The sequence below is a fragment of the Molossus molossus genome, unplaced genomic scaffold (assembly GCF_014108415.1).
Source record: "Molossus molossus isolate mMolMol1 unplaced genomic scaffold, mMolMol1.p scaffold_m16_p_23, whole genome shotgun sequence".
In the NCBI taxonomy this organism is placed as follows: domain Eukaryota; kingdom Metazoa; phylum Chordata; class Mammalia; order Chiroptera; family Molossidae; genus Molossus; species Molossus molossus.
In genome coordinates this window covers 23,569,487-23,582,072 of record NW_023425359.1, presented here as the reverse complement: position 1 = coordinate 23,582,072, position 12,586 = coordinate 23,569,487, and the positions used below count along the sequence as shown (strand labels likewise).

The following is a 12,586-nucleotide window of genomic DNA, read 5'->3' as shown; positions in this document are numbered from 1 at the left end:
TCACTGATTGGCTCCACGAGGACGGGGGCGGTGCCGCGCGTTCCCATTGGTGGAGGAAGGAAGTTTAAGCGGAGTCCGAGGCGACACCTGTGTCGCCCGTGTTTTGCTGGCGAGTCTGTGGGGATCGTTGCCTTTTTTCCGGGGGTGCCGGCGACCGGGAGAGAAGCAAGGCGACTTCGCCCCGGCGCGGCCTGCGGCGGCGGGTCTCGGGCTGCCATGGCGACGCGGCGACGCGGCGGGGACGCGAGCCCCACGGAGCGCGGGCCGCCGCCGCTGCTGGTCCTCAGCCACTTCTGCCCCAGGCCGTTCCTGTGCTTCGGGGACGTGCGGCCCGGCGCGTCGCGGACGCTGCCGCTGGCCGTGCTCAACCCCAACGCCGAGGCGGCCGCCGTGACGCTGCCCCGCGGCCCCGCCGCCGAGCGCGGCTTCCAGGTCTGGCCGCGCGCCTTCGAGCTGCAGGTGGGTGTGCGCCCGGGCTGTCGCGGGCCTCGCCGTCACCGCGCCGCCGGGTGGGGGTGGGGGTGGGGCCCGGACGGGCCACTACCGACGGGGGCTTGGAGGAGCAAGTCCGGTCCTCGCGCGTCGGGAGAAACCAGGGTCGCGCAGCTCGGAGGGAGGGGGGCGGCTGGGCGGGGACCGCTCTCCAGCGCGCCTGCGCGGAGCATCCTTCGGAGCGTTTCTCTGTCGGGTTCCGCGGAGCAGCGGTTTCCAGCCTTTGCATCCCAGGGCTCACTTAAGCCAATGGCTAAAAGTCTGCGGCACACCCGAATGAATGAATGAATGAATGAATGAATGAATGAATGAATGAATAAATAAATCTCTATATATTTTTGGCCGATTTGAAAAAAAGAAAATAGGTATAACTTTGATTCATTCGCATTGGCCGGCTAGTGTGTTGGCTGTTGTCATTGTTTTGTTTGTTTGTTTAACCTGACCATCTAAGGGAAAGAGGTTTCAATAGTCAGGTGTTGCATGTTGTCAACATTCTTGCAGCCCACGGGTTGAAAATCGCTGAAATAGAGAAGCATCCCCCTCTCCCCCGCCCCGCCCCGACTTCGGGCATCCCCCGGGGGACCTGCGGTTCTAAAGGGATGGGCGGCGCTTTGAAGACACACCCTGGTCTGTCCGTTTTCAGTAATGCCCTGTGGAGTGCCCTGGTTAGAGCATCTCTCTATTGCTTCCCGTCGGTCATCTCGATGTGCATTTTAGCTTCCGTGTGTGGGAGGGACACGTACCCACATGGAGTCAGGGTCATGGCTTGTTCTGGTGGAATAGGAGCTTTGGGCGGGGTGTCTACACTCCAGCAGAAGTGCCGTCCTGTGTTGTCCAGAGGATGGGCAGCGGGTACTGTGGTATTGTGCGCTCGTGTAGTTTCCACGGTGAATGAATCCAATTTAATTTTATCCGTGTGGTTTGCAAGCATTTCTGCTTGGCATTGGCCAGAGTCATGTCCCCACCCACTGTTGTCACCAAAACCACAGAATGTCAGTTCTTCGCTTGGCCACTGCAACCTTGCCATTCGGAAGAACCTCTGCACGTGGGAAAACACAGCTGAGTGTCTCACCAGTTTGTCCTCAAGGGCTTCAGAGGCCACGACCAGGTTCCAAGCTGGTCACCCACCAGAGTGTCAACTGGTTCCCAGGCTGGGGAGACCTGCCTCTCCCTTCCACTTCTCTCTAGGGCAAGATTGATGTCTTCCTGCCTGTGTAATAATTCCTTCCTCGTTATTGGAGCGATTGTTTGTTTGTTTTAGAATTTACTGTTTTGTAGAGTGAGGGTTCACTGTTCTTTTATTTCTTTTTTTAAACCAGCTGTTTCTGATGTTTGACAGTTTCTGCTTTAAAACAGAGTGTGTCCTTTTTTTTTGCCCTGAAAAACCACAGACACAGAGTTTGTTCTGTCCTGGCAGGGTTTGGGGCTGTGGGATGTAGATGTCCGTGTGAACTCTGGGGTCAGACTGCCTGGTATCTGGTTGCTAATAGTTTGACTTAAGTCTGTAATGCAAAATACTGAAAGATGTCTGGCCCCTGCTTACCTTGTCTGTAAAATGTGAGCATCACAGTGCTGCTTGCTAGGCATGTGGGATGAAAGGTGTTCTAGAAGGTGCCTGAGACTGCCCGGAACATCGTGTTCAACATGCTGGTGGCCATGATGATGTGGTTACAGAGGTTTGTAGGAAAAGGAGTTTAGTTGGTTCTTTTCATATTTTTTTGACAGATCTTCATAATGCAAATTCTTCTATATTTGAACTAGAAATAGTGTACATACTCTAAAGAAGTGGAAATATGTGATTAACATTTTAAAAACTACCGATAATTCAAAAGGAGTTGGAGACCGCTTCATTGTTTTATTTACAATTAGGATTTTAGTACAATTTTATCTTGTTATGAACTTTGTTATTATCAGTGGCTTTTCTCCTAATAATAAAATGAGATAGGAGAGTATATTTGACTTAAATGTCATGATGTAGCGTGTTGGTCACAGTTAGTTATTAAGCTTGCATTGTTGTCTAAATTGTATGTAATATGTTTTGGTTATTATATGCATCATTTACTGTTATAGTAATTTTAAAATGTTCCTTTGATTCTAGCCTAAAGAAAAAATTGTTATTTCTATTAACTGGACACCATTAAAAGAAGGCCGAATAAGAGAGATTGTGACATTTCTTGTAAATGATATTCTGAAACATGAAGTTATAGTACTTGGAAATGCAGAAGGGCCAAAAAAGAAAAAGGTAATAAGCTTTAATCATTCTGTGATTTACTCTAAGAAAATGATAATATGTAAAAATTATTTTGATAACACTTCTGATGAAGTGAGTAACATACATACAATTTCTTATTAAAGGCAATATTCAATAGCCATTAACTTGAATGTTTTGCTTATTTTTGCAGAGGAGTCTTTGGGATACTATTAATAAGAAGAAAGTTTCGGCCTCTTCAAATCATAAGAAGAGGATTTCAAATACTCAGAATGTTAATAAGACGTTTAGTGTTTCCCAGAAAGTTGACAGAGTCAGGAGCCCACTCCAGGCTTGTGAAAACCTGGGTGGGAGAGAAGGAGGCTGTTCCCCAACAGAGAACAATTCTTTAATCCTCGAAGAGAATAAAATACCCATTTCACCCATTAGTCCCACTTTCAAAGAATGCCATGGGGACACGAGCTTGCCACTGTGTGTCCGTCGGTCCACTGCCTACTCGTCTCTTGATGCTCATGAAAACGGGGAGCTGTGGCAACTAGGAAGTGCCCACATTTCCGAAGATTTTAATGAGAAAGTCATAACTGGAACTTCCATAAATATTATCAATGGCCAAATGGAGGAGGGTAGTAAACTTATTCTTTCCCCAAACTGTTCTTCGACGTTGAACCTTATGCAAAGCCACGGGGATTTTCTAAGTCCAGATTCCTTTGTAAAGAACAGCCAGGCAGTTACTACTGAACTGGAACCAGTGCCATGCATTTCATCAGATGCGTTTCTGAAAGGTAACTCCAGGTCCATGCACTTGGAATCAAAAACTGTACATGAAATTTATCAGACAATTTTAAGTCCAGATTCTTTCCTGAAGGATAATTATGGACCAAATCGGGAGCTAGAATCAGAGTCAGTGAATCCAATTGTATCCCCAAATCAATTTGTAAAAGATAATATGCCATATATATCTATATCTCAGCAAATTTGTAAATTATCACCATTAGCAAAAGAAAATTCTCAGGCCTCACAGTCTCTTCAAGGGCAGAGAAAAAGTGAAGTTTTATTGTGTATTCCTGAATGTCAGGGTTCAAACTCTCCCAAAGCTATTTTTGAAGAACCCAAAGCTTTAGAAATGAAAACAAACCGTTACAGTTTTACAAAACAAAATCAGCCCAAATTTTCTGCAGTTCAAGATATTCCTGGACATAGCCACAATACTCAGCTTAAGAAACGCCCAATACTTTCTGCCACTGTCACTAAATCAAAGCCCGCTGGTACCAGAGAAAACAAAACGGAGGCCAGCAAGCCGAAGGCAAGAAGGTGTCTCCGCAGTGTCGCAGGGGAAGGTGAAGAAACCGCAGATAATCCCGAAGAGAAAGACGCTTTTCATTCTTGCCTCCCGGTGATAGATCCAGTAGTGAGTAGGTCCAAGGATTGCAAAAAAGTAGTGACGCCTTCCTCCCAGACACCATTCATTGCTCGTAAAAGAAAGAGTGAAGGAGACAGGCGAGATGCGAACGTGATTCCAGTTGTGGAGCACACAGAAGAACAAGAGGCCAAAAGGCTCCATTTCCCTCCCGGGGAGTCTGAAACATCAGCTGCTAAAAAGACAAAAATGCTGGTGACACCCGTCCCACAGCATGTTAGCAAGAGAGGGAGAACAAACCTGAAGAAGAAGACTGGTGAGTTGTCTACAAAAAGTCCAGTGAGAGTTTACTCATAAAAGGCAGGTTTCTGCTTTTGTGTTCACAAGTTTGCTGTTGATAAGCGTGGGCTGCCACCTGCTAGGGGAGGGCGGGCCACTGCCGCGGCTGCGTCTGGATGGTGTGGTCTTGCTCCCGTTTCAGCTTGAGGTGTTTCGTTCATCGTGATTTTTGATTTTGAAAAGTTATTCAAATACTTACCCTCTTTGTGCTTGTCTAAAAAATTCAGTCCCAATCTAATACTGCTTACTTTATGCTTGAACCTTGCTGGTTGGTGTTTACATTCATGACCTCTGCCCTGGCTGGGTGACTCGGTCGCTTGGAGCATTGTCCTGTACACCAAGACGTGGCGGGTTGCACAGCAGGTCGGGGCACATACCTAGTGGTGGGTTTCATATCCGGTTGGGGTGCATGCAGGAGGCAACCGATCGATGTTTCTCTCTCTCTCCCCCTCCCTCCCTCCCTTTGTCTCTAAAATCAATAAACTTATCTTCTGGTGAGGATTAAAAGAATAATAATGAACAAATGCATACCTCTAACCTCTAGTAAACTCTTAACTCTTTTCAGTTCAGCTCTATTTTTCTGGTCTATTGACTTTGTCACTTTGCTACAGACTTTCTCCACTTTCCCTTCTTTTCTCCTGAAACCTCGAACACCTCCTTTGCCCCTTTCTTACACTCGCTGGTTGTACTGGTGACTGATTTGTCTCCGCTGCTTGGGTTTAAGTTAGGTTCTCATCATAGCTAACTTGGCCGCTCCGGTGGCCTCCTCCTGGCTTTACATCTGTAGTCGGGACCCCTTTCTTCTGTTTCCCGAAATGCTGGGAGTCTCCAGCTTCCACTGTGTGTGAGGGACCCACTGAGTCACGGCAGGGGCCCGGCGCTCAGTATTTGTCCACTGTTTGCTGAATGGACGTGATTGTGGAGAACACAACTTTTGACTTTAAAACAGTTCATTCAGGGGTTTTATTTCATTTTTTAATGTATTATTCTACTTTATGATTTATTTTAGATTCTTTAGCATACAGAACTCCTAATTCTAAAACAAACCAAAGGACACAACGTATTGTTCCCGTGGCCCAGTCCAGTCTGACCTTAATAAAACGATTGAAAACAGGCAAGTGCCCACTGCCCTTACAGTCTTTGGAAAACTGATGTTGAATGAAGCAGTGATTGTATTTCCAGTGGAAACGAATTGGAATTGTTGTTGAACAGAAGCCTTGAGGAACTGTCACAGGGTGTATTCAGATAACAGGGGTTTTCTCAGACTTGCACGCGCTGGGCTCCCTGGGACGGGGTTTGTGGACCCACGGGGGCTGCGGCCTTAGTTCCTTCTGCTGCGTCGATTGCATTTCCTACCCACCACTCCCCACCGCTCCCAGCTGGGCCGGGGCGCCCTCAGCGTTCTGGGTGCCTTGCTGGGGGGGGGTCTTTGCTGTGTATCATGTAACGGTTCAGGGGCAGATTTCCTGCGCACTAACCGCCTTGTGTCCTTAGGCATTCCCAGGCACCCAATGCCGTTTGCCGCAAAAAACATGTTTTATGATGAGCGCTGGAAGGAGAAGCAGCAACAGGGTTTCACTTGGTGGCTAAACTTTATATTGACGCCGGATGACTTCACCGTGAAAACAAATGTCTCGGAAGGTAAACGCTAAATTCATATTTCGGTTAAATAGTACCCTTGTTTTGACAGGGCTTAACGCGGATTTTTCCTTTTTTAATTATGCATATTTTATTGTAGTTAATGGCATGGTTCAGTGATTATTGACATAAATGGTAAAGATTGTGCCGGACAGCATTTTTAGGGAATTCTGGGCTGGGCATACTGAACTTTGCTTCCTTCTTACCTTCCCTCGCGCATCAGCAGGGCAGTGCCAGGTGGGTTCTCGTAGTGCCAGTTCAGGCTGCGCCCCAGGGATGTGGCCGCCAGGTGCTGGTTTGCAATCCCTGCACGGCAGGGTCCTGGGGAGGAGGCTGGGCAGCCCGCGCCTTGTCACTTAGGCGTATCGTCCCCTCCTCCTCTTGCTCTCCTCTGCCGGGCACCTTGGTTCAGACGTTTGTGGGTGACTGTGGAAGTGCGGGCTCTCAGACCCAGCTGCTGTGGGGAGTTTTTAAGCACGTCAGTGTTTCTCCTGGAAAAGAGAAGACCCATGTAGGACAAGATGGAAACGTGCAAACACGGGAAGGGTTTGCTCCTGAGAGAAACTGAACTTTGCTGTTCTCCCGTGGAAGCTGCAGGGGGCGCTCAGCTCCAGAGAAGGCAGGACCTTGCCATCCCTGCCTGGGAACTGGCGTGCGGGCGCCTGATGGTGGTCCCCCGGGGTGTTCCTGATGGTGGTCCCCCGGGGTGTTCCTGATGGTGGTCCCCCGGGGTGTTGGGGCAGAGGCTGCTCTGTCCTTTCACAGGGACAAAGTCAGGATTTAAAGGACCTTAGATTGGATGATCTCTAAGGTTACTTTTCTTTTTTCCAATGTAAACAAAGCCTGTTATTCTAGTTCTCTACTTGAGAGAAAATGTGTTTGATAAAAATGCAAGTTGTATTTCAAAATTCAATTAATCTAGAAAATCACATTCCTTAGGAGCTTATCTTTTTAATGTAGAAAGAGGATGGAGGCAGAGAAACCAGTTAGGAGGTTCTTTGACTGTCCTGGGTTCAAGAAGACAGGGTTTCATTTGGGTGGTAGTGGTGGAGGTTGTGGGAAGTGGCTAGACGTAGGGTACCTTTGCAGGCAGAATCAACGGGTTGGGGTGATAGGTTGGCATAGGAAGCAAGTGAATGGCGCCCCCTTTCGTCTGAGAGGGAAGGGGGAGAGCAGGCATGGAGGGCATCTGGTCTAGGGTGTGTCTGCATGTTGTCCAACCAGAACCACCCTTTGTTTTCACGCAGTCAACGCTGCTACTCTTGTTTTGGGAGCGGAGAGCCAACACAAGCTAAGCGTTCCCAGAGCTCCCACGAAGGACGAGATGTCGCTCAGGGCCTATACCGCCCGGTGCAGGTTGAATCGGTTACGTCGCGCAGCCTGCCGTCTGTTCACATCTGAGAAAATGGTGATGGCGATCAGAAAGCTAGAGACTGAAATTGAAGCCCGGCGGTTAACTGTTCGAAAGGACAGACACCTCTGGAAAGATGTGGGTAAGGAGATTACAGAGACCTTAAGACTATTTCTTTAAAAACAGATTTTATATTTTCAGAGTTAAATATATACACGATTTGGCTTTGCTGCCTACAATCTCACATATTTGAATAGCATCATGTATCTCTGAGTGGACCTGCAGCTTATTTAAATTAACTTATTTCATATATGTGCTTGTCCTTTTTTTGCCCGCCGATTCCTCTCCGTGAAATTTCATCTGCTGTGCTCTGGGCTGGACTGTTTGCACGCGTTTCAGGAGAGCGGCAGAAAGTCCTGAACTGGCTGCTGTCCTATCACCCTCTGTGGCTGCGCATCGGTCTGGAGGTGAGTGTGCCTCTGCTGGTGAAGAGAGACTGCATCTGAGCAGCGTGAGCCTTCAGCAGACTTCTGCGCAAACACGGTTTCACCCGCGCAGTCATTAGTCTGTTCTTTCAGTCTTACAGTTAAAGGTCCTGTAACAAATGCTCGTGAGTAAGTAGACCATGCCAATATATATGATTGCCATTTGATTTCACAGTAATTTTTTTGAAATATATGTATTATTTGGTACTAGATATGTGAACACATATAGTAAGCCTCTTTGTGGGCATTTACAAATGACAAAAGTAGGCTGTTTGAAGTACATTTTCTGATTTAAACCTTATAAAACCCACTGAGGTGCGTATGATTATCTCCACTTCCCCGATGACACAAGCTCAGACGTGAAGGGACCGCCTGGTGACAGTCAGTGGTCAGGACGTGGACCCACACCGGCTGAGCCAGGCAACCATTCTGAGCCTTCCTCACAGAGGGGCATCAGCGCGGGCGCTCTCCTGCGTGCGTGGCTCTGATGTGTAGAATGTTAAAACGGACTGAGGTAGAAAGACATCAGTAGCTGACTATTAAGATATGCTATTATTTTAAAAATCTGCTGTCTTTTACTGGTATAGTTTTGTATTTTTTAGGCTTCGTACCTTTGCCATGTGGGATAGCCTATCCTCCAGTTTATTGTAGGTTTGGGATCTCCTGCAATAGAAAAACCTCTGAGACTGAAAGGAATCTCTATAACAGTCTGGATTTTATTGATCCGGAAACTGAGGCCTAGCGAGAACAGATGATGAGCCCGTTAGTGTCACACAACTCGATCGTGTCCTTGCTAAGATTTCTTATTTTAATTAAATTGGAATCCAGTTAAGTTTCTCATTTCTTCAGTGAAAGCTTAGTGAGAAACACAGAGGCAACATAGTGCTGACATGAGCTCTCATGTCCTTCCAGACGGTTTTCGGAGAACTCCTAGCCTTGGAAGACAACAGTGATGTCACGGGGATGGCCGTGTTTATTCTGAACCGCCTGCTTTGGAATCCCGACATAGCTGCTGAGTACAGACACCCCTCTGTCCCTCATCTGTATAGAGATGGTAAGTACTTCTGCCTCCCCCCATTCTCTCCATCCCAAGCTGCTTCTCATCGTGCTGTCTCCGTGTGAAATTACCTGCCAGAGACACTGACATAAACGGTCCTCTCTCCACTGCCCTGCTCTTCTCCTTCCATGTCCCATCATGCTCCCCACCCCTGTAACTGGCTGCCCTCCCTGAAGCAGGCTGTGGCCCCGTGGAGGTCTTTGCTCTAGTTTGCAGTACGTGTGGCCCCTGGGATGGTGTCTGCATGTCGCAGGCGCTCGTTAGGGAACTGCACTGCACCCCGATGCCTGCGTGCCCCTCTTCCTCCTGCCTCTCTGGAAGTGTGCCCTGGCTCCGGCCGCAGTGCGATTAAATGAGCCCGATCACGCGGAGCACTGAGAAAGGCACGTGGGGTGTTTCATGTGCGACTGCTGCTCTCTCACTGGCACGTCGCCATCTCGTCTGAGGTGGAACTGGCTGTCACAGGTTGACCTGCTGTGCTTTCTTCTATTTTCTCTGAGGTCACGAGGAAGCTTTGTCGAAGTTTACACTGAAGAAATTGCTGTTGTTGGTTTGTTTCCTTGATCATGCTAAAATCTCCCGACTTATCGATCATGATCCTTGTCTCTTCTGTAAGGATGCCGAATTCAAGGTGCGGTTTTCATCTTATCTGTTATCCTGCATAGTTCACGCTTAAGACTGTTGCTTGCTTTTATTGTATATTTTCTCTTCAGGAAAAGCTAGTTTCTCTAGGAGCAGTGCTCGGGGTGGAGTAGGAGGCGTGGCTAGTGAGTCCTCCCAGCGGCTCCAGCCCCCCCTTGTTGGCTGACCTGGGCAGCACCCTGCTCTGAACCTGGACTGAGATGAGCAGACGGTGCTTCTGAGCATCAGTTGGTGGGAGTTCTTTCCTAACGCACATTAGCAAATTGGTGCTAGTTTAGAGTGTATTATTTATTATGAGAACATTTTAATTTATTATTTATTTATTTATATTTTCTTTATTGATTGTAGAGAGATGAAGGGGGAGGGAGAGAACTATAGAAACATCAATGAGAGAGAACATCGATGGGCCGCCTCCTGCACGCCCCCCACTGGGGATCGGGCCCACAACCTGGGCATGTGCCCTGACCGGGAATCGAACTGGCCACCTCTTGGTGCATGGGTCGACAGTCAACCACTGAGCCACACTGGCCGAGCATGAGCGCATTTTAAAAAGGTTTACATGTACATAATGATTTAAAGGATACTTTTTTGGTAAACAAAATTATACTGTTGGGATATAATACCTGTGACTTGTTTCTCCATAGACTAGTAAAGACATTCTTCTGGCTTTCTCACGGGACTTTCTGAGTGGTGAAGGTGACCTTTCCCGTCACCTGAGCTGGTTGGGATTACCTGTCAGCCACGTTCAGACAGCACTGGATGAGTTTGACTTCGCTGTCACTAATCTTGCGGTGGACTTGCAGTGCGGGGTGCGCCTTGTGTAAGTATAAGAAACAACTGATTTACTCGGGCATTGACTACATTTTCTGTAAAATGCTTTTTTCCGTATTTAGACAATCTTTCTTGCTTTTACATGTGAAATAATGAATTTAGGGTTAAAAAACTGAAATAAATGTCTGCAACACTCTTGGGAAAATGCTGTCAATTTTAGTCCCAGACACCCTGTCTCCTACCACGTGTTCTCCATGCGGCACGTGTCTGGGTGTGAGGACCAGTGGTGCCCAGAACGGGCGGGGAAGAGCGTGGGACTAAGTGAAGAGTGGACGCTGAGACAGCACTGACCTCCTGCACCCCAGGGCACGTCCGGGGAGATCCACGGGCCTGCCCAAGGTCCACACTAGAATTGGGTGCGGCTCGGGCTCGGGGTCAAACCACATGGCAGTCACTCAGGATCGAGCTGGAGTTCAGAACTGGCTTTGGTGTGAGGACGTGAGCAGGCTGGTCCTGCACTTGCTTGATGTGGACCCAGCAGCCTCCACCCGTCAGTCGATCCATATTTGACTCTTCTTCCCGAGGACCTTTGTTCTGTTCATTGTGCATTTGTGTGTACAGGCCTCATTTTTCTCTCTTACGTTTGTTCATTGACCTCAGCACCCAGGCTTGATATGAGAAATGACTCTGTTTGCTCACTGTGGAACAACGAAGTTTTGATAGTGTTTTAGAGACTTTGTTACCTAAAACTCTTCTATTATTATTATTGTTGTTGTTGTTGTTGTTTTGTTAATCCTCACCCAAGGATGTTCAATATGTTTTTATTGGTTTTTTAGCAAAAGAGATAGAAACATCGATGTGAGAGAGAGACATCCATCGGCTGCCTCCTGCACGCCCCCCGCTGGGGTGGAGCTTGTAGCCCTGGCATGTGGCCTGACTGGGAATTGAACCAGGACCTTTCAGTCCATGCAAGGGTACTCAATCCACTGAGCCACACTGCCCGGGCCTCTTCCATTGATTTTTAGATTGGATGGAAGAGAGGGGGAGAAGGAGGGAGGGAGGGAGAGAGAGAGAGAGAAAGAAAAACATTGATATGACAGAGACACATCGATTGGTTGCCTCTCGCAAGACCCTGACCAGGGCTGGGGATCAAACCTGGGACCCTTCGGTCTGTGGGCCTACACTCTAACTGCTGAGCTAAACCAGCCAGGGCTAACGTAGGACTTTTTAAATTGGGGGGATTTATGTGGGTGATAACTGTATTTAAGTGAAGTTCTTTTCATCTACATTTTTATATACCACTTTCATTTGAAAGTTCCTCTCCTGTCTGTCAGGCGAACCATGGAGCTGCTTACACGGAGCTGGGACCTCTCGAAGCAGCTCAGAATCCCGGCGATCAGTCGTCTTCAGAAGATGCACAATGTCGACCTTGCTCTCCAGGTCCTCCGGTCCCGAGGAGTCGAGCTGAATGACGAGCACGGTAAAAACTGAGCAACACCGCCCCTTCAAGGGAGAATTCTGTCACCTACGTGTGCTGAAAGGCTCTCTTCATTTGCAGGAAATGCCATCCTGTCTAAGGACATTGTGGACAGGCATAGAGAAAAGACTCTCGCATTGCTTTGGAAAATAGCACTGGCTTTCCAGGTAGTATACATTTGTTTGAAATCCTCACCGGAGGATATCTTTCCACTGATTTTTTTCAGATAGAGTGGGAGGGGGGAGTGTGGGAGGGGGAGAGAGAGAGAGCAGAGACAGAGAGAGAAACATCGATGTGAGAGAGATGTGTAACCCTAACTGGGTCTGGGGATTGAATGTGCAACCAAGGCATGCGCCCTTGCTTGGGAATCGAACTCAAGACTCTTGGGTCTACAGGCCGACGTTCTAACCACTGAGCAAACCAGCCAGGGTGATAGTATACATTTGATACATTTTACGTGTTTTATCCATTTGTTGAGTACAGACTAACAATAATAACTGCGACTTAGTAGATGTTATTCTGTCCCAGGAACTGGGGCGATCTTCACCCCCCCCCCCCACCTAAGGTGGGTGTGATCACCACCTCACAGGTGAAGACACTGAAGGGAAAGGTCACATCATGGGTAGGAAACGAAGAGGAGATTGGAAGCCAGGCTTTGTGGCCTGAAATCCTGTGGCCTTAACCACGGCCCGTTCCATCATTTCACGCAGACTTGGTTGCCTTAAAAAATAGGAGGCTTTAACTTCTGTAGGTTAAAAGTATATTATC

General features: G+C 47.9%; 1 protein-coding gene across 1 annotated transcript in view; it reads left to right on the top strand.

Moving 5' to 3' along the window:
* Nucleotides 1–216: 216 nt before the first annotated feature.
* ASPM (assembly factor for spindle microtubules) overlaps nucleotides 217–12,586 on the top strand; it is a 33,830-nt gene continuing 21,460 nt past the window's right edge. The window contains exons 1-12 of the mRNA XM_036277774.1: nucleotides 217–459; nucleotides 2,591–2,734; nucleotides 2,895–4,374; nucleotides 5,407–5,511; nucleotides 5,892–6,038; nucleotides 7,283–7,528; nucleotides 7,786–7,853; nucleotides 8,784–8,925; nucleotides 9,429–9,559; nucleotides 10,215–10,390; nucleotides 11,676–11,821; nucleotides 11,900–11,985. Coding sequence (XP_036133667.1) covers nucleotides 217–459; nucleotides 2,591–2,734; nucleotides 2,895–4,374; nucleotides 5,407–5,511; nucleotides 5,892–6,038; nucleotides 7,283–7,528; nucleotides 7,786–7,853; nucleotides 8,784–8,925; nucleotides 9,429–9,559; nucleotides 10,215–10,390; nucleotides 11,676–11,821; nucleotides 11,900–11,985 — 3,114 coding nt within the window. The remainder of the gene's footprint in view (nucleotides 460–2,590; nucleotides 2,735–2,894; nucleotides 4,375–5,406; nucleotides 5,512–5,891; nucleotides 6,039–7,282; nucleotides 7,529–7,785; nucleotides 7,854–8,783; nucleotides 8,926–9,428; nucleotides 9,560–10,214; nucleotides 10,391–11,675; nucleotides 11,822–11,899; nucleotides 11,986–12,586) is intronic.